Source organism: Amblyraja radiata, chromosome 39 (assembly GCF_010909765.2).
Source record: "Amblyraja radiata isolate CabotCenter1 chromosome 39, sAmbRad1.1.pri, whole genome shotgun sequence".
NCBI lineage: Eukaryota > Metazoa > Chordata > Chondrichthyes > Rajiformes > Rajidae > Amblyraja > Amblyraja radiata.
The window spans coordinates 7,299,392-7,319,944 of NC_045994.1; the positions used below are offsets into that span (position 1 = coordinate 7,299,392).

Consider the following 20,553-nt stretch of genomic DNA (forward strand, 5'->3'; position numbering starts at 1 on the left):
AACAACACCTGAGGTCAGGATCAAACCCAGGTCTCTGGTACTGTGAGGCGATGGCTCTACCTGCTGTACCACAATGCCAATGTGGAAGTTAATTATCTGAAAGTTAGATCAACAACCAGAATGAATCTTACGAATGATGACCTTAGGACAACTGCTTTCATGATCCCTCTGCAAACCGGTTGGTAGAGACCGAGGCTACTAAACTTCCCGACCTGATGATCAGCCAAAGCTTGTGCAATCCCTGACAGTATCAAACGCATGGGGTTTCATCACTCAGAAAGAAGGTTCCTTGTTTCTACATGGAATTGCAGATGCTGGTTTACACATAGAAACACAAAGTGCTGGAGTAACTCAGTGGGTCAGGCAGCAATCAGCATCTATGCCTTCCTCAGAAGGGTCCCAACCCGAAACGTCACCCATCCATGTTCGCCAGGAATGCTGCCTGATCTGTTGAGTTACTCCAGCACTTTGTGTCCTTAACATCAGCTTTATTGGGTAATTTCTACTTACCACAACAATTGCAGTATACAGGAGCCTTGAACAAAGGTGTGTTGTCTAACTAAACCAGAATGTACTCATACACGTTGCTTGCATATAGATTTGTTACACCCTTGATGACTCTACGAACATGACATTTACCTTGATATTCCGTCAAAAGAGATGAAAATGAAATGGAAAATTAAGTTCTCCGACTAGTTTCACTCAAAGATCCTATAGCGAGCAAGATAAATGCAAGATAGAACTGCATTTCGTTGTCTCTGTACTGTACACTGCACAATGACAATAAAGTTTGAATCTGAATCTGAATCTGAATCTGAGATCACTCGACGAAAAAGACGTAGTACGGTCATGGGCAGATTCATGGGTAATTTTCAGCCCCATTTCCGTAACCGGCTTCCGTCTCCGCACCAAAGATCCCATAGCAGAGCAAAGATAACTAGTGCGGAGATGGAAGCCGGTTACGGAAACATCCTGGTAAAATAAAAGTTATTTGGTAAAAATCTTCTTCTCATTTTCAGAATTTAAATTTATTAAATGTTGATTACACTGCGAGTCGGGTTGGGTTACTGAAATGGATGAAAAAAAGGCCCACGTTCCATTCCGTTGCGTACTGCACGTCAGCCCATTGCATTTAGCAGGCGTGGTCTATCTTGCTCCGCTATAGGATCTTTGGTTTCACTGTCCTCCTGATTAATTGTACTGACTGTGTGCCTCATTGCCACATTCCCCTCAGCCAACAATGAAGCATTCTATATTTTCTTGAGCATTGTCTGCTTTGATCTGTCTGTTTCACACCTTACCCTTCCATATTTCTAGTCTCCATCTCCACTGACTCTATGTCTGATGAAAGGTATCAACATCACCCTTCTCTCCAGAGATGCTGCCTGCCCCACTGAGTTACCCCAGCATTTTGTGTCTATCTTTATTGGAGAATTTGAAATTGGTCCGGGAAACTAAAAAAGAGAATAGACGAGGTTATGTAACAATTGTTCTATGCCCATGAACACAGCCGAACCTGCTTGTCATACACAATAGCTTTGCTAGTAGCAAAACAGTCTGCTTCTTTGTCTGTTATCATCTTTGAACTGCCACTAATTAACGCGTGTACAACTACTACAATGCTCTCCCACAGCAACGTAGGCCTCACTCTTTCAATGTGAATTCCTCTGTCCAACTAACCATCCTGCTAACTTCTTTTCGTGGAATTAAGTTGAATTCGATAAAATCCCAAATCTTAAAAAGCATTAAACAGTGAGACATCTCGATTAGGAAATCAAAGGGATCCAAGGGTTATTTTTACTACTAAAACTAAAAAAAAAGGAAGCTAATAAGGTAGCACAAACCAAAAATGCTGGTTGCTGAAGAGGTCAGGAAAAATGTGCAAACATTGACACAGAGTTAATAGAAACATAGAAAATAGGTCTGAAGAAGGGGTTCGGCCCGAAACGTTGCCTATTTCCTTCGCTCCATAGATGCTGCCGCACCCGCTGAGTTTCTCCAGCATTTTTGTCTACCATAGAAAATAGGTGCATGAGTCGGCCATTCAGCCCTTCAAGCCAGCACCGCCATTCAATATGATCATGGCTGATCATCTAAAATCAGTACCCCGTTCCTGCTTTTTCCCCATATCCCTTGATCCCTTTAGCCCTAAGAGCTAAATCTAACTCTTTCTTGAAAACATTCAGTGAATTGGCCTCCACTGCCTTCTGTGGCAAAGCATTCCATAGATAATGTTTCATTTGATTATTTTTTTACTGAAATAGAAAACAATTAGAGATAAATGCATTTAAAAATATCTAGAATTAGGGGTGAGTGAATATCAAGGTAGGTCTGTGGTAAGAAAAAGGCAGGATATATTAGCAAAAATGAGATTAAAGTGTAAAGTTGCAATCTTTTGCAATTAAAAAATTATTATGTAATGTTAATAATAATAAAGGAATCTGAGAAGGAAATTCTTATTCACTGAAATGTTAAACCCAGTGGAAGATGACTCAAACATTTTCAAGAGGAAACCAGAGACATGAGAGGAAATAAAAGTAAAAATAATGTTGAAAGGCTGAGATGAGTTAGATGGAACTGCAGGAGAAATTCTTGGGAACAAGAGTCAAGAGTTTTAATTATCATGCGCTTTAGGATGAGAAATTATCAATTGCTGGAGCTTTACATAAAACACGGTTGTGTTTTTCCTGAAATTTATAGTTCAGTAATTTTATTTGTCATGCACTATGCATTGAAAATAACCGAATAACTAATTTTATACAATAATATATATATTGATACTGCAGAATGCTTGCTCTATTCTGCATTAAATTACAGTGTTAACGAATTTATCATTTTCGAAATTATCCCAGGGAGAGATTCTAGATGTGAAAATATTGAAAAATAATGCAATTGAACCTGAATAATGCAAAAATGTTGTTTAAATAAAAGCATATCATATATTATATATATATATTCAGGATAAATAGGATATCTTATATTATATATATATATATATATATATTCAAACTAAATAGTGCAGCGGAATTTAATGTAAATGTATATTTGTAAACTGCAATAGTTTGTTGGCTGGAGAAGTTGAGAGGGACAGTCGGTGGAGGGCGGCCCTTTAGTTCGCCATTTGGCGGCAGGGGGGGGAGTCGTGTCTGTGGGACGCGGCAACCCGGAAGCAGGCTGCGGCTCAAGATGGCGGAGGTGAGGGATGGGGATGCGCGGCGGGTGGACGGGGTTTGGGCGTCGGGGCGCCCGGTGACAGGGTGGCGGGTGTTAGTCTGGCGGCGCTGCAGTGGCGGGGAAACCCGGGGTGGTGGATGCCCCGGGGCCTCGCCTCCTTAATCTGTCCTCTCCCCTCTTCTCCCCTCTTCTCCCCTCTTCTCCCCTCTTCTCCCCTCTTCTCCCCTCTTCCCCTTTTCCCCTTTTCCCCTCTTCCCCTTTTCCCCTCTCCTCTTCTCTCCTCTCCTCTTCTCTCCTCTCCTCTTCTCCCCTCTCCTCTTCTCCCCTCTTCTCCCCTTTTCCCCTCTTCCCCTCTTCCCCTTTTCCCCTCTCCTCTTCTCCCCTCTTCTCCCCTTCCCCTCTCCTCTTCTCCCCTCCCCTCCTCCCCTCCCCTCTTCTCCTCTTCTCCCCTCTTCTCCCCTCCCCTCCCCTCTTCTCTCTTCTTCTCTCCTCTTCTCCCCTCCCCTCCTCCCCTCCCCTCTTCCCCTCTCCTCTTCCCCCTCCACTTCTCTCCTCTTCTCCCCTATTCCATTCCCTCTTATCTATATTTTCTTCTCCCCTCATCTATTCTTCCCTCCCCCTCCCGCATCTCATACATTCTCCTCTCCCCTCCCCTCATCTCGTCTGTTGTCCTCTCCCCTCCCTTCATCTATTCTCTCCCCTCATGATCTTGCCACAGCTTCTACTGTTGCTGCCTTGCCGTCTCAGGGTGGGTGAGGGGAGGGGAGGGGATGGGGGCAAGGTCAGTGATGAGGAGAGATCACGAGTTAGGTTTGTGTTCAACAAATAATCACTAGGAAAGGCATTAATAACCTGGGACTTCACTCCCTTTCAGTCAAAGCTTGCACAATCCCTGAGTAATGAACGCATGGGGTTTAGTCACTCTGAAAAAAGGAACTGTATATGCTGGTTTACATCAAAGATAGATACAAAGTACTGGAGTAACTCAGCAGGCAAGGCAGCATATTTGGAGAAAAGGGATGGATGTAATTTGGGTCGGGATCGTTTTTCAGACTCATTCAGGGTCTGAAGAAGGGTCCTGACTCGAATCGTTACCCATCCTTTTTCTCCAAAGATGCTGCCTGACCCGCTGAGTTACTCCAGCACTTTGTGTCTATCTGAAAGAAGGGGTGGTGGTGGACTTTGTGTTTGTTTAATCGGCATGAAAGCATGCACACCACACCTGGGACAGCTTTGTCCCCTCTGTTATCAGGTTAGAGGCCTTTCCATGAGCTAGGACACTGTGTGATTCACCTCCACCCCATTGCAGACATTGGACTTTGCCTTTGGAACTGATGTGCCACAATGCTGAGAATGATATTCTGTTCCGCACTCTATCTTCCCCTTTCTTCTATCTAATATTGTTCTTGTAAACGGACATTTGTATTTATGTATGATACATCTGATCTGTTTTGAACAGCATGTTAAAAATACCGTTTCCCTGTACCTTGTTAGATGTGACAATGATAAATCTAAACATAAATACTTACTTGTTAAAATCAATATTTATGTCAGTGATATTTGGTTATGAATTACTGAAAGGTGCATCTGGGGCAGGGGGTGTTGGGATCAGGAGTGAAAGTTGATAAGCATCTTTACATCGAGATTTCAAAAGGAATTAGATAGGGCTTGAGCAAGGGGGCGAATGGAAATGAATGATTTGCGCTGAACAGAGCTGACATGGACTGAATATATTGGTCTACTGTACAGCAATGACTTGGCCAAAGTAGATTTTGAGATGATTGTGGAATTCCTCTCTTTCAGGAAGCGTAGGCAAATATGACTTATGATAACGAGCTTTATAACAAATATAAAAATATACAAGGCTTAGTATCAGAAGCTAAATAGATCCAAACATTAGCCTTGTGAGTAATTGAGGTGTGGGAAGGCAGGGGTGATGTGTTGTTGGATGGAAAGCATATAATTGTTAATCAACGAGATTACAATCTCATGTCATTATGATGTGAATGTGCATTCCTACAAGTGGCAAGTTGACACTTTTTGAAAACCTGTGTGACAAGAATCTGTAACTTAAAGCAAAAGCCTGGAGATTAGTTGAGTTCTGATTTTGAGATGCAGAGATTCAAAAATCATGTACAGAATCCTTCAATGTAAATGAAAAGCCAAACACATCTTCCATCAGATTATACCACTGAAGAGACAAAAACAAAATCTATTGCCAAGTCATGCAACCATCTAGATTCTCTCAGAGATATGTTTTTGGGGATCTGGATGTCACTGGCACAGGCAGCAGTTATTGTTCTTGTAAACGTGGTTCTAGGAAGCCTCCTTGTCTTGATAAAGGTGCTCCCACCAAGTTGTTGGGAAAGGAGTTCCATTGACTTGAAGGGGGAGCTGCAGGAGTTTGCAGGCATCATGAGGCGGCTGTGGGAGTAGCTACAGCAATGTAATTTGTGCATAGCTGCCTGTGTGTCAGTGGTGGGGGCAAAGAATGGTGAGAGAGGAGGATGGGGAACCAAACAAACAGGCAACTTTGACCTGGACGATTCAGGCATTCTTCATTATTTTTGGTACTGTACTTATACAGACAAATGTGAAGATTTCCCTTGCACATGTGCCTTGTGATGTCAGGATAGAAGTCACTCACACTAGGATACCCAGCCGAAGTCCTGCACTTGTTGTATTTGCATCAATTATTATTGTGTTTGTAGGCTAATTGGCTTGGTAAATATGTAAATTGTCCCTAGCGTGTGTAGGATAATATCAGTATGCGAGGATCATGAGTCAGTGCGAAGGGCCTGTTTCCATGCTGTATCTCTAAACTAAACATATCTTGCCCTCTTCAGTTTCTGGTCAATATTGACCCCAGGATATTGATTGGAGGGGACTTGTTGAAGGTAGTGTCATTGATCTTTGAATATAGGGGGCTGGATTCTCTGTCTTCTTGGAGGTGGTCATTGCTTGGGTCTTCTGTGTTACGAATGTTCATTGCCACCTCTCTGCTGTGTGTGAAAGTGGTTTTGTGCTTTCTGCATGCAGGTGGGGCTCCTTCATTAGCGAGGAGTTGCAAAAGGAATGGAACTTTGTCTCATAATGGCTTCTTTGACTTTCATTGGCACAACTTTGGTCCTCATGTTGATAAACAGCAATAAAAGTTTCCAAAGGTGATGGAAAGACTGGAGGAAAGACTAGGTGCTGAGAGCTCTCTTGTACCTGCATTAAAGAGGCAATTAAACACACCTGAGCAATTACAAACACCTGTGAAGCCATGTGTCCCAAACATTATGATGCCCTGAAATGGGGGGGACGATGTATAAACACAGCGGTAATTTCTACATGGTGAAACCAGAATGTATAAAAATGGCCTTTATTAAAATCTGACAATGTGCACTTTAACCACATGTGATTTTTTTCTATTACAAATCTCAAATTGTGGAGTAAAGAGGCAAATAAATAAATGATGGGTCGTTGTCCCAAACATTATGGAAGGCACTGAGTAGTACATTCCGTGTCCTAGCTACTTTCAGATCTTCTGCCAATAGTGAAATACCTGGATAGAGTTGATGTGGAGAGGATGTTTCCACTAGTGCAGGGGTGGTGAACCTTTTCATGTTGGAATGCCGCATTAAGTTAGCTGTGATCTAATAAGGCCGCTACCAAGAAACTTCAATTAGATATATTTCAAAATGTATATCATTTTGCTAAAATAGTCCTCATGACTTACTAATGTTTTAATTGTGGCCGTCAGTCGGGGAGGATTATTTCGTTGAATCTTCTTTTACTCTTTGGTGTTTTAAATATGTTTATTTTAAGATTAAAATAAAAATAATAAAAGACGAACAGAAACATATTAATAAAAATAAAAGGTAGACAAAAAAGCTGGAGAAACTCAGCGGGTTAGGCAGCATCTATGGAGCGAAGGAAATAGGCGACGTTTCGGGTCGAGACCCTTCTTCAGACCTCACCCGCTCAGTTTCTCCAGCATTTTTGTCCACCTTTGATTTTCCAACATCTGCAGTTCCTTCTTCAATAAAAATAAAAGGATTTGTTCTCCAAAATTTGGATTCATTCAAAAGGCCGCACTTAATGGCCTAGAAGGTTCCTCACCCCTGCACTAGTGGGAGGTCCAGGACCAGAGACCATAGCTTCAGAATAAAAGAACGTATCTTTAGAAAGGAGATGAGGAGAAATTTCTTTAGTCCAAGGGTGGTCAATCTGTGTAATTAATTGCCACAGATGTTTGTGGAGGCCAAGTCAATGGATATTTTTAAGGCAGAGATTGACACATTTTTGATTAGTAGGGTTATGGGGAGAAGGCTGGAGAATGGGGTTGAGAGGGGAAGATAGATCAGCTTTGAATGAATGGCGGCGTAGACTTGATGGGTCGAAAGGCCTAATTCTGCTCCTATCACTGATGAACTTGTTAATTGTTGTCGACATAGCAGACAGAAAGGTTTCCCTTCTCATGTTTGACGATGCAATGAGACTTTGTGAGGTCTGGAATCAATGTTGAAGAGGCCTGCTGCAATTCCCTCCTTTCTGATTCACCATCACCACTGATGGACCTGTCCTCTCTGTGGAACAGAGCTGTGCTGAGTAATAGTCTATTGCCAGACTAGTGTCTTGGACAGTGCTCCCAATTTAGACACTAGTTTGAGATGTTTGTGAGGAAGACTTTGCAAGGCCAACTGCATTGGAAGCGCTAGTCAAAACCTGGAGGTCTCTGTGATTTATTGGTAATGATCCAACTGAGTGGCTTTCTCAGCCGCTTCCAGGGCGTTTTAAAGTCCTCCACATGGGATAAGTGTCAGTCCCGTGCAGTTTAGATTGATTAAGAATGGCTGGTGAATGATCCAGGAGGATTTTTTTTCGACAATTAGTTGTTTCATGGTCATTATTGCTAAATGCAGTGTTTGCTTTTCTGAATTCCACATCTGCCGTAGTTGGATTTGAACTTGGATCTTTGGCTCGTCTGGTAACTAAACTGATGTGCTTTCACTCTACTTGTTGAATGCTCAGTCATTTGTGGATGTGATATGATTTTGTTTAGGTGGAATTGAGTTACACACCAGAGTGAAAGTTGTTCAGCTGCCATCATAAACTGCAGGGCTGTTAAATATTTTCTTAATCGATCGATATTTCAGACTAGTAATATTCAATTGGTTCCAAATGCAGTATCTTCTTACTGGTTTTCTAATATCTTGTGTGGCTTAATGTCAAGTGCATTTGTGCAACATTTTCACGTTCTCTCGGGGCAGTATTCCTGTCAGTTGGAGTGAATCTTGCTGCTGATGTCTGACAGGGTTTGTTCGGCAAGATTCTGAGACTAATTTTGTCAAACTATTGCTTAGCTACTATATGAGACGGCTTCAGATAAACGTTAAATAGCTGTACCTGCTCTGTTGCTTCCTTTTAATATGATAGTAAAATCTGGTAGCACTTCGAATCATCTTTCTAATTAGTTAGTTCATCAAATTCCATAATAATTATTTTGAAAAAGCACGGCAACATATTTTGAAGTTGCAATGATTCTTTTAAATAATTTGTGTTGATTCATCTGTCTTGTACCATCTTGTCTGACTGAGCAGTCCACTGGATGTACCGTCAATTGCTTTTACCATTTTCAGGGCTCGAAATTAGAGGTTGCCCGGGTGCCATTGACCACTCAAAGTGCAGCCGGGCAACCTAAATGCCAACTCATTTTGCCCGGCTTGGCAATCAAATACTGGGTTATACCGATAGACACAAAAAACTGGAGTAACTCCGTGGGTCAGGCAGCATCTCTGGAGAATAGGAACGTGACGTTTCGTGTCGGCGGTGGCGGCTGTATTCGTCTAGTATCTTTGATTGTGGGGCAAATACTAGGTGCGTGGTGGCGAAGGGTCGAAGCGAATAACTGGCTCCGAACAGAGGCAACAGCGGCTGCGACAGCGGCTGCATCGCCTCCTCCTCCCACACCCCGCCCGGCGGAAGGAACCTCCCTCTCTCCCTCCTCCCGGCCTTGGCGTGCGGGAGGGGTTGTGAAAGCGCCGTTGACGGATTTGCGGCCGCAATCAAAGATCTCCGCTATAAGATCTTTGGCCGCTATCGCAATGCTTACAAATCCGCCAATGGCACTTTCACAACCCCTCCCGCACGCCGAGGCCGGGAGGAGGGAGGAGGGAGGTGGAGGCCTCCTTCCACCATCTGAAGCAGCTGCACGACAGACCCTATAGCTATAGGATCTTTGAGCAGCACCGCTCGACCCCGCACCTTCCTGTCGGCTGGCGGAGGAGGGGAGGCGGCGGCACTTTGGCGTTGGACAGGGTCGGCCAAGGCAGCGGGGCGATGTTGTCCCAGGAGCGCTGACCTTCCTTCCCACCTCCTCCGCACCTTCCACCCCACCCTCTCTCTCTCTCTCTCTCTCTCTCTCTCTCTCTTGTACGCCCCCCTCCACCCCTCTTATCCTGGGACCCTTCCTCTCCATCCCGCACTGATTCCCATTCCCTCCTCCTCTATTCAGTCCTCACTGACATCCCATGTCCTCCCCTCTCCCCTCCCCAATCTATTCATCACCCTACCCACCTCTCATTGATTCTCCTGCCACCCCCCCCCCCCTCCCCATCCATCCTACACTAGTCCCCCAATTCATCCTGTACTGACCCCCCTCCCCATCCATCCTGCACTTCTCCCCCCATTCATACTGCACTGATCCTCCCATGCATCCCTTACTGACCCACCCTCCATTTACCCTGCACCAATCCCCCCCATCCATCCTGTAGTGATGCCCCATTCATCCTGTACTGATCCCCTCATGCATCCTGTACTGATCCCCTCATGCATCCCGTACTGATTCACCATTCATCCTATACTGATCCCTTCATTCATCCTGTAGTGATTTCCCATTCATCCTGCACAGACCCTCCGATCCACAGTCCTGACCCCCCCCCCCCCCCCCCCCAATTCATCCTGTACTGATCCTCCCCATTCATCCTGTGCTGACCCCCCCCCAATCCATCCTGTACTGATCCCCCCCATTCAGGAAGAATGGGAGGAACAGTTTGAAGAAGGGTCTCGACCCGAAACGTTGCACATTTCCTTAGCTCCATAGATGCTGCCTCACCCGCTGAATTTCTCCAGCATTTTTATTTTCCCCCCATTCATCCTGTACTGATTCCCCCATCCTTCCCGTACTGATCCCCCCATTCAACACCACTGACATCTCCCCTCACAATTTTACATACTCCAACCAACACGTACTAATTCACCTGCCTCAATCCATCCATTCCGCACTGATTGCCTTCTCAAACCCCCCCCCCCCCCCCCGCCATCTATCCACCCGCACTGATTCACACATCCCCTGACCCTATTGTGCTTCATGGTCTTCGGAGCGAACATTGACTATGTTTGATAACGGAATGCAATCAAATGTGTTTTAATTCCCAAAGTTATTATTTGTTTTGACACCTTTAAACATTTTACCAAAAGAACATTTGTTGTAGTTATGTCCTTTGGCCGTCTCTTGTCAGTTAGTGTAATGTTTAACCTGTCAGATGGGTATAGTCGGCTTTAACAGCTATTATCATGAAATGCCTTTAGAAATTTCCTTGCAACCTGTATATTTTGTTGTGGATAAATTATGTGGGAAGCGAGAGTGTTTCTGTGCCAATAGCAATAACGACCCATGCTATGGCCATGTCATGATCATTTTCGGTCCTTCACAGAAAACATGCTTGCATCAATTGCAATATGTAAAAAGAGTTGAGATATTGTATTCTAATTTTGCAGCATGTCATTGCGGTATATATAATGTCTTGATTGGTGAATATGTTTAGTTTGTGACTTTATTTGAAGCAGAAATAATATGTGAACGTAGACAAAAGTGCTGGAGAAACTCAGCGGATGCGGCAGCATCTTTGGAGCGAAGGAAATGGGCAATGTTTCGGGCCGAAACCCTTCTTCAGATTGATGGGTTTCAGCCTGAAACGTTGCCTATTTCCTTTGCTCCATAGATGCTGCTGCAACTGCTGAGTTTCTCCAGCACTTTTGTCTACCTTCGATTTTCCAGCATCTGCAGTTCCTTCTTGAACATAATATGTGAATGCTTTATTGAGCATAATTCCAACTGGTAACTACGCACTTCATCCAAGCACATTATCACACGCTTCATGCACCCCGTCTTAAATGACCACCTAAACTGTCATTTGGCAACCTAAAAAGCTGTCAAGGTTGCCCGGCTGGCAACAGGGAAAAAAAGTTAAGCGAGAGCTCTGTTTTTGGTTTGTCTACAGCAGTGGTTCCCAACCTTTTTTAGCTCATGGCCCCCTTGGGATCTTTTAATTTTTCTGTGCCCCCCCCCCCCCCTGACATTATTAACGGAATAAAAGTACTTCAATATTATAATACCTTCCATAAAAAACATCAGTGTCTATTAATTCTCTTTTATTCTATTCCACAAATATCAAAAATATTTCAACTACATAGATTTAAATTTATTAGAACTGAAATTTAGGAGGCAACAGGGTGGTAGCTCTGTGGCCCCTAAATCCCACATTTTTTCTGTGGCCCCTAAATCCCACATTTTTTCTGTGGCCCCCCCTGAAATTTGCCATGTCCCCAAAGGTTTGGAATCACTGGCCTACAACAATGTTACTTTCTTTGCCCTCTGCAGTTAGTACAATATCAACTTAATTTACTTCATGAAGCTAACAGTAAGTTGAAAGGTTTAAGAAGGAACTGCAGATGCTGGAAAATCGAAGGTAGACAAAAATGCTAGAGAAACTTAGTGGGTGAAGCAGCATCTATGGAGCGAAGGAAATGGCAATGTTTCGGCCTGAAACTTTGCCTATTTCCTTTGTTCCATAGATGCTGCCTCACCCGCTGAGTTTCTCCAGCATTTATGTCTACCAGTAAGTTGAAAGGAGTGAGTTAGACTGTTTCGTGAGTATTTTCAAGCTGCTGGTTTTCCCTCTGAATTAATTGCTGTCATTTGACTCCCATGACTCCAATATTAGCAATTACAGTCCTGTAATTTTATACCTGCCAGCACTGAGCCCTAGAAACCTTGGCTGGCTCGAGTTAAAATATGATAACTGTTTAAAAATGAACGCAACCAATCTCATTATACTCGACTATCAAGCTCCTTCATACGTGTGAATTTGTCACCTCCCTCAGTCTGACACTGCTAGAACCTGCGGCTGGCAGACTGGCGATGGTGGATGTTTCAATTTAACCTGACGGCAGGAAGCCTGTTTTGCGAGTTGAGATTCAGTCCCAAGTGTCAGCAGTTAAATCTGTCATGAGTACAAATCAGAATTCCACCATATCATTTTCCTCTTTATTGAGGTAGTTGTAATAAAAAATACACCAAAAGAGGCGTTACTGGATCTGTTTTTTTTTTCCGTACGATATTTAAATCTCTTGCATACAGTGAGATTTTTGATGGATGTCGAATTGCAGGAGCATAAAGATTTTCTATGGTCTGGGAACATGACTAATATCTCACATGTCACACTTATCAGAAGGGAATGTGCTGCCCATTTATAGATCGTCTCCTCTAATTGCCAACATCAACACTTTGATTTCTAACGTGTGCGTTTACCATCACATGCTATTTTTCCACTTGAAGAAAATAACCAACAAATCCTCTGAGACTCTGTCATACGTTCGCCACAGCAGAATGATACAAAAAATTATTGTATTTTGCTGCTTGTCCTAGGATACTGATTATCAAGTGTCGCAGAGATATGGCACAGAAATAGGCCCATCGAGTCAGTGCATGCCGTTAAGCACAAGCTTTTGTACTCATTACAGAGAGTCGGTTTGTCAAGGAGGACTCTCTCTAACTTCTACAGGTGCACAGTAGAGAGCATGCTGACCGGTTGCATCGTGGCTTGGTTCGGCAATTTGAGCGCCCTGGAGAGGAAAAGATTACAAAAAGTAGTAAACACTGCCCAGTCCATCATCGGCTCTGACCTTCCTTCCATCGAGGGGATTTATCGCAGTCGCTGCCTCAAAAAGGCTGGCAGTATCATCAAAGACCCACACCATCCTGGCCACACACTCATCTCCCTGCTACCTTCAGGTATAAGGTACAGGAGCCTGAAGACTGCAACAACCAGGTTCAGGAATAGCTACTTCCCCACAGCCATCAGGCTATTAAACCTGGCTCGGACAAAACATGGATTATTAATAACCCATTATCTGTTATTTGCACTTTATCAGTTTATTTATTCATGTGTGTATATATTTATATTATGGTATATGGACATACTTATCTGTTTTGTAGTAAATGCCGACTATGTTCTGTGTGCTGAAGCAAAGCAAGAATTTCATTGCCCTATACAGGGACACATGACAATAAACTCACTTGAACTTGAACTAATCCTACCATAATCCATTTTATTCCTCCCACATTTTTGCCACTTTCCCCTCCCAGGCTCGACCGCTAACTTGCCCACTTGGGGCAATTCACAGCGGCCAATTAATCTGCCAAACTGTGCATTTTGGCAGTGCAGTAGAAAATTGGATCACGTGAAGGAAGGGAAGCAGTGCAAATAGCACCAGGGGTCAAGACTGAACCTGGGTTACTGGAGCTGTAAGGCAGCAGTACTACTCACTGCTCCATTGTGCCACCCCTTGTTGGATTATGGTCCTCCAGGAGTAGGTTGTACATTGCTTCAGCTTCTCTCTCAGATCTCGCTTCCACAAAATACTAACTTAATTTCCAAAAACTTGGCGACTGATAAATGTTTCAACAGATGCTTTGTGCTTCCTTATTCATTCACTTGACCTGAATTGGATTAAACATTGAACAGGAGCAGTCATATGGAAGGGCTATTTAACAAAGGTTTCATGTCCTGTGAACGGCTGTGGTTTCAGTTTTTCCAAACTTCATGCCAGCTATTATTCTATTTCAAATTAGTAACCTTCTCCTCAATGCAGTCCAATTTGGGCCAGAACTCATTTTGGCTGTCTTGTGAATGCAAAATTTGTTGTGACTTGGTGTTGTGAGATTCAAAAATCACAAATGCTCTTGAGACAAATTCAGACAAAGAAGTGTTTTTATTAATTTCATATTCTGCAGAATAGGTGCCTCTCCACTGATGTCCGCTAGAGGCACACTGAGGATCGGGATGTCTTCTATCTTTATACATTTCTTTTCATTATTATCACATTCTCATCTCTCCCCATTGAGCTTCTTCCAATCATAACATAAAGCCCAGATTCCCACGAGAACGTCGTGGAACGCCCACCCAACGTCAAAGGCACCTCCCCTATCATGCATCGCATATGCATTTAAATTAGGCATCTTGTCATAGTGGGTGTGAGTACATTTTCATGGAATCTCATCAAGCAAGTGCAGTACAGAGTAGTCCATGCCCCTTCCCCCAGTTATCGTTATGTTCTTGTCTGACTGTGGTTATCTTCTGACTCTCATCCTTGAAATGTCACCATCTGTACTTGCTGCTATTATCTAGAATTTCTCTCTGTTCTTTATATTGTTACTTTCTATTCTACCAGCAGTCTGGCTTCTGCTGACACCTTATTTCTTTCTAAGTTATATTTCTATCCCTAGTCTAAATCAACCATGTCTGTTAACTCTTTCCTCACAGTGTTAAAGCTGGGTATGACACCAAAGCCATTCTTAAGCCTTTTGGTGTAACCCAAAATCGGGCAAATTGAATTGCTTTACAGCCACCAATTTTCACGAGCTTGGTCTTTCATCACCATCACGATCATGTACTGTAACTGGTGACAGTTTTCAAGTTCAATGTTATAAACCATTTCAGGTTTTGGATTCAAAAGTGATGTGGATTTTGTGTACACTATTTCTAACATTTTATTCTGATTCTAAATATTTTCTGTTATTTAGGCAAACTGTTGTGCATTAGCCAGTTGACACATTGGGGTTTATTTTATGTAATGCAGTGCACGCTTTTGGGAAACGACTATTTAATTATAAAATCTGACCGCGAAAGATGAATTAAAAAGTGTCCAATTTGTTGGAATTTGGTATTTTCAACACAGAGTAGCTATAAACATAGAACAGTGCAGGAACAGGTGCTTCGGCCCACAATGTCTGAGCCGACATTGTGCCAAGTTAAACATAGAAACATAGAAATTAGGTGCAGGAGTAGGCCATTCGGCCCTTCGAGCCTGCACCGCTATTCAATATGATCATGGCTGATCATCCAACTCAGTATCCAGTACCAGCCTTCTCTCCATACCCTCTGATCCCCTTAGCCACAAGGGCCACATCTAACTCCCTCTTAAATATAGCCAATGAACTGGCCTCGACTACCCTCTGTGGCAGAGAGTTCCAGAGATTCACCACTCTCTGTGTGAAAAAAGTTCTTCTCATCTCGGTTTTAAAGGATTTTCCCCTTATCCTTAAGCTGTGACCCCTTGTCCTGGACTTCCCCAACATCGGGAGCAATCTTCCTGCATCTAGCCTGTCCAACCCCTTAAGAATTTTGTAAGTTTCTATAAGATCCCCTCTCAATCGCCTAAATTCTAGAGAGTATAAACCAAGTCTATCCAGTCTTTCTTCATAAGACAGTCCAGAGATCCCAGGAATCAGTCTGTTGAACCTTCTCTGCACTCCCTCTATGGCAATAATGTCCTTCCTCAGATTTGGAGACCAAAACTGTACGCAATACTCCAGGTGTGGTCTCACCAAGACCCTGTACAACTGCAGTAGAACCTCCCTGCTCCTATACTCAAATCCTTTTGCTATGAAAGCTAACATACCATTCGCTTTCTTCACTGCCTGCTGCACCTGCATGCCTACTTTCAATGACTGGTGTACCATGACACCCAGGTCTCGCTGCATCTCCCCTTTTCCTAGTCGGCCACCATTTAGATAATAGTCTGCTTTCCTGTTTTTGCCACCAAAATGGATAACCTCACATTTATCCACATTATACTGCATCTGCCAAACATTTGCCCACTCACCCAGCCTATCCAAGTCACCTTGCAGTCTCCTAGCATCCTCCTCACAGCTAACACTGCCCCCCAGCTTAGTGTCATCCACAAACTTGGAGATATTGCCTTCAATTCCCTCATCCAGATCATTAATATATATTGTAAATAGCTGGGGTCCCAGCACTGAGCCTTGCGGTGCCCCACTAGTCACTGCCTGCCATTGTGAAAAGGACCCGTTTACTCCTACTGTTTGCTTCCTGTTTGCCAGCCAGTTCTCTATCCACATCAATACTGAACCCCCAATGCCGTGTGCTTTAAGTTTGTATACTAATCTCTTATGTGGGACCTTGTCGAAAGCCTTCTGGAAGTCCAGATACACCACATCCACTGGTTCTCCCCTATCCACGCTACTAGTTACATCCTCGAAAAATTCTATAAGATTTGTCAGACATGATTTACCTTTTGTAAATCCATGCTGACTTTGTCCAATGATTTCACCACTTTCCAAATGTGCTGCTATCCCATCTTTAATAACTGACTCTAGCAGTTTCCCCACTACCGATGTTAGACTAACTGGTCTGTAATTCCACGTTTTCTCTCTCCCTCCCTTCTTAAAAAGTGGGGTTACGTTTGCTACCCGCCAATCCTCAGGAACTACTCCAGAATCTAAAGAGTTTTGAAAGATTATTACTAATGCATCCACTATTTCTGGAGCTACTTCCTTAAGTACTCTGGGATGCAGCCTATCTGGCCCTGGGGATTTATCGGCCTTTAATCCATTCAATTTACCCAACACCACTTCCCGGCTAACCTGGATTTCACTCAATTCCTCCAACTCCTTTGACCCGCGGTCCCCTGCTATTTCCGGCAGATTATTTATGTCTTCCTTAGTGAAGACGGAACCAAAGTAGTTATTCAATTGGTCCGCCATATCCTTGTTCCCCATGATCAATTCGCCTGTTTCTGACTGCAAGAGACCTACATTTGTTTTAACTAATCTCTTTCTTTTCACATATCTATAAAAACTTTTGCAGTCAGTTTTTATGTTCCCTGCCAGTTTTCTTTCATAATCTATTTTCCCTTTCCTAATTAAGCCCTTTGTCCTCCTCTGCTGGTCTCTGAATTTCTCCCAGTCCGGTATGCTGCTTTTTCTGGCTCATTTGTGCGCATCATCCTCCGCTTTGATACTATCCCTGATTTCCCTTGTTATCCACGGATGCACTACCTTCCCTGATTTATTCTTTTGCCAAACTGGGATGAACAATTTTTGTAGCTCATCCATGCAGTCTTTAAATGTCTTCCATTGCATATCCACCGTCAACCCTTTTAGAATTAATTGCCAGTCAATCTTGGCCAATTCACGTCTCATACCCTCAAAGTTACCTTTCTTTAAGTTCAGAACCATTGTTTCTGAATTAACAATGTCACTCTCCTTCCTAATGAAGAACTCAACCATATTATGGTCACTCTTGCCCAAGGGGGCACGTACAACAAGACTGCTAACTAACCCTTCCTCATTACTCAATACCCAGTCTAAAATAGCCTGCTCTCTCGTTGGTTCCTCTACATGTTGATTTAGATAACTATCCCGCATACATTCCAAGAAATCCTCTTCCTCAGCACCCCTGCCAATTTGATTCACCCAATCTATATGTAGATTGAAGTCACCCATTATAACGGTTTTGCCTTTGTCGCACGCATTTCTAATTTCTTGTTTGATACCATCTCCAACTTCACTACTACTGTTAGGTGGCCTGTACACAACACCCACCAGCGTTTTCTGCCCCTTAGTGTTTCGCAGCTCTACCCATACCGATTCCACATCCTCCAAACTAATGTCCTTCCTTTCCATTGCGTTAATCTCCTCTCTAATCAGCAACGCTACCCCACCTCCTTTTCCTTTCTCTCTATCCCTCCTGAATATTGAATATCCCTGGATGTTCAGCTCCCAGCCTTGGTCACCCTGGAGCCATGTCTCCGTGATCCCAACTATATCATAGTCATTAATAGCTATCTGCACATTCAACTCATCCACCTTATTACGAATGCTCCTTGCATTGAGACACAAAGCCTTCAGGCTTGTTTTTACAACACTCTTACCCCTTATACAATTATGTTGAAAAGTGGCCCTTTTTGATTTTTGTCCCGGTTTTGTCTGCCTGCCACTTTTACTTTTCACCTTGCTACCTATTGCTTCTACCCTCATTTTACACCCCTCTGTCTCTACGCTCACACATTTAAGAAACCTTTCCCTTTAACTCCATCCTCCACTATCCCATTCGACACCCCACCCCCCTTATTCAGTTTAAAACCACCCGTGTAGCAGTGGCAAACCTGCCTGCCAGAATGCTGGTCCCACACCTGTTAAGATGCAATCCGTCCCTTTTGTACAGTTCCCCCTTACCCCAAAACAGATCCCAGTGATCTAAGAATCTAAATCCCTGCCCCGTGCACCAGTTCCTCATCCACACGTTCAGGTCCCGTATCTCCCTGTTCCTGCTCTCGCCAGCACGAGGAACTGGAAGCAAACCGGAGATAACAACCCTGGAGGTCCTGCTTTTCAGCATTTTTCCGAGCTCTCTAAAGTCACGCACCTTCTTTCCGACATCGTTTGTGCCGACATGCACTACCACTTCTGGATGTTCACCTTCGCCCTTGAGGATTTTCTGCACTCTGTCCGTGACATCCTGGATCCTGGCACCAGGAAGGCAGCACACCATCCTCGCATCCCGTCTGTTGCCTCAGAAACCCCTGCCCGTACCTCTCACAATGGAGTCTCCCACTACAATGGCGTTGCCTGCCTTAGGCCTTTTTGGTTTTGGCTCAACAGCCCTATTCGCATCACAAGCCAGTCCGCCGCCCAGTGTAAACACCTCTTCTGTCCCGACAGCTTCTAAGTGGGTGAACCTGTTCACAAGAGGTACAACACCCGGGGACGTTGGCATTCCATGCTTCCCTCCCGTTCTCACTGTCTCCCACCTTCTCTCTTCCAGTACCTTAGGTGTAACAATCGTACTGTAGGACTTGTCGAGGAACGACTCCGTTTCTCGGACGAACCGGAGGTCATCCACTTGCTTCTCCAGTTCCCCAACACGGCCCTTCAGGAGCTCTACCTGGACGCACTTCTCGCATTTGTAGCAGCCAGAGGCACCATCGGTGTCCTTGACCTCCCACATACTGCAAGCATCGCACTGAATCAGCTTGCCTGACATCTTCTTTCGTCTCTACCTCTCAAGCGTATTGTGTGGTCTCCTCGCCGAAGACTCTCGAGCCAAAGACTCACACTTTTCTCACAGGGCACTTCACTCACTGCCGCTCGCTAAGAGCCGTCTTGCTTAAATTGACTGATAAATTTCCTGATTTACCAATTTACAAACCAAATTCCTCAGTTTTCAACTGTTTTCCCGGCACTGACTCACTTCTCTCCTCCCACTTGGGCTAGAGCCAATCAGTCGTATCTCTTGCTTATCTCCTGCTGCTGTTGCTCCCAAATCTACAGCAGTTCTGAGTAAAGTCTGCCTGTCCTTGGCCTCTACTTTAACTGTTTTCACTTCTCTCCTCCCACTTGGGCTAGAGCCAATCAGTCGTATCTCTTGCTAATCTCCTGCTGCTGTTGCTCCCAAATCTAAAACTAAACTCCTCTGCCTGCATTGATCCATATTCCTCCATTTCCTGCATCTCCATGCGCCCATCTAAAAGCCTCTTACATGTTGATGTCGCATCTGCTTCCACCACCACCTAGAGCTTCTTATGGCGTCTTGAATCTATCTTGACCACCCTTTGTTCTTCATCTCAAGAGTGTCTAATGGTCATATGTCCCGAAATGGAACAATAAAATTCTTGCTTGCAGCAGCACAACAGATATGTAAACAGGGTACACTGTGAACATCATAATAAACAACAACACAATTCTCTCCCTCTCTGTAATATTTATAGAAAAGCAAAAAAATCCCCTCTGCAACATTTGTGCAAGAGCTTGATTTCATTTTCCATTAAGTACATCCTCATCTGAATCAGTCTGAAGAAGGGCCTCGACCCGAAACGTCTCCCATTCCTTCTCTCCAGAGATGCTGCCTGCCCCGCTGAGTTACTCCAGCATTTTATGTTTATCCTCATCTGAATTGATGAGCTGCTTTTGGCATGAGAAAACAGGGTCCTCACTGTTTTGAAGATTGTTATCAGTTCCATCCTTCTGCTTGGAATCTACCAGATTCCACCACAGTCCACCTGTGACCACCACTGTAGCATTGCTCAACTCTGCACTTGCCTCGACTCATTTGCTGATAAATGTCTCCTGTGCAACTATAACTAGCTTCCATTGTAGTCCTCTGGCTTCTGAAATGATTCAGAACATGATTTGTCTGTAACGTGTGTATTTGTTGAATGAATGACAGAATCTGGCTTTGCAATCTATTTTGCAATCTGCACCCACTTTCTGTAGGTGTGGGAAGTTTAAATGTCCGAATGTTTAAG

At 43.8% G+C, this 20,553-nt stretch overlaps 1 protein-coding gene across 1 annotated transcript in view; it reads left to right on the forward strand.

Annotated features, from left to right (window-relative positions):
* The first annotated feature begins 3,146 nt into the window (after window positions 1–3,146).
* The window catches only part of golga7 (golgin A7), a 42,403-nt gene continuing 24,996 nt past the window's right edge, over window positions 3,147–20,553 (forward strand). Inside the window, exon 1 of the mRNA XM_033014043.1 lies at window positions 3,147–3,195. Coding sequence (XP_032869934.1) covers window positions 3,187–3,195 — 9 coding nt within the window. The 5' untranslated portion in view covers window positions 3,147–3,186. The remainder of the gene's footprint in view (window positions 3,196–20,553) is intronic.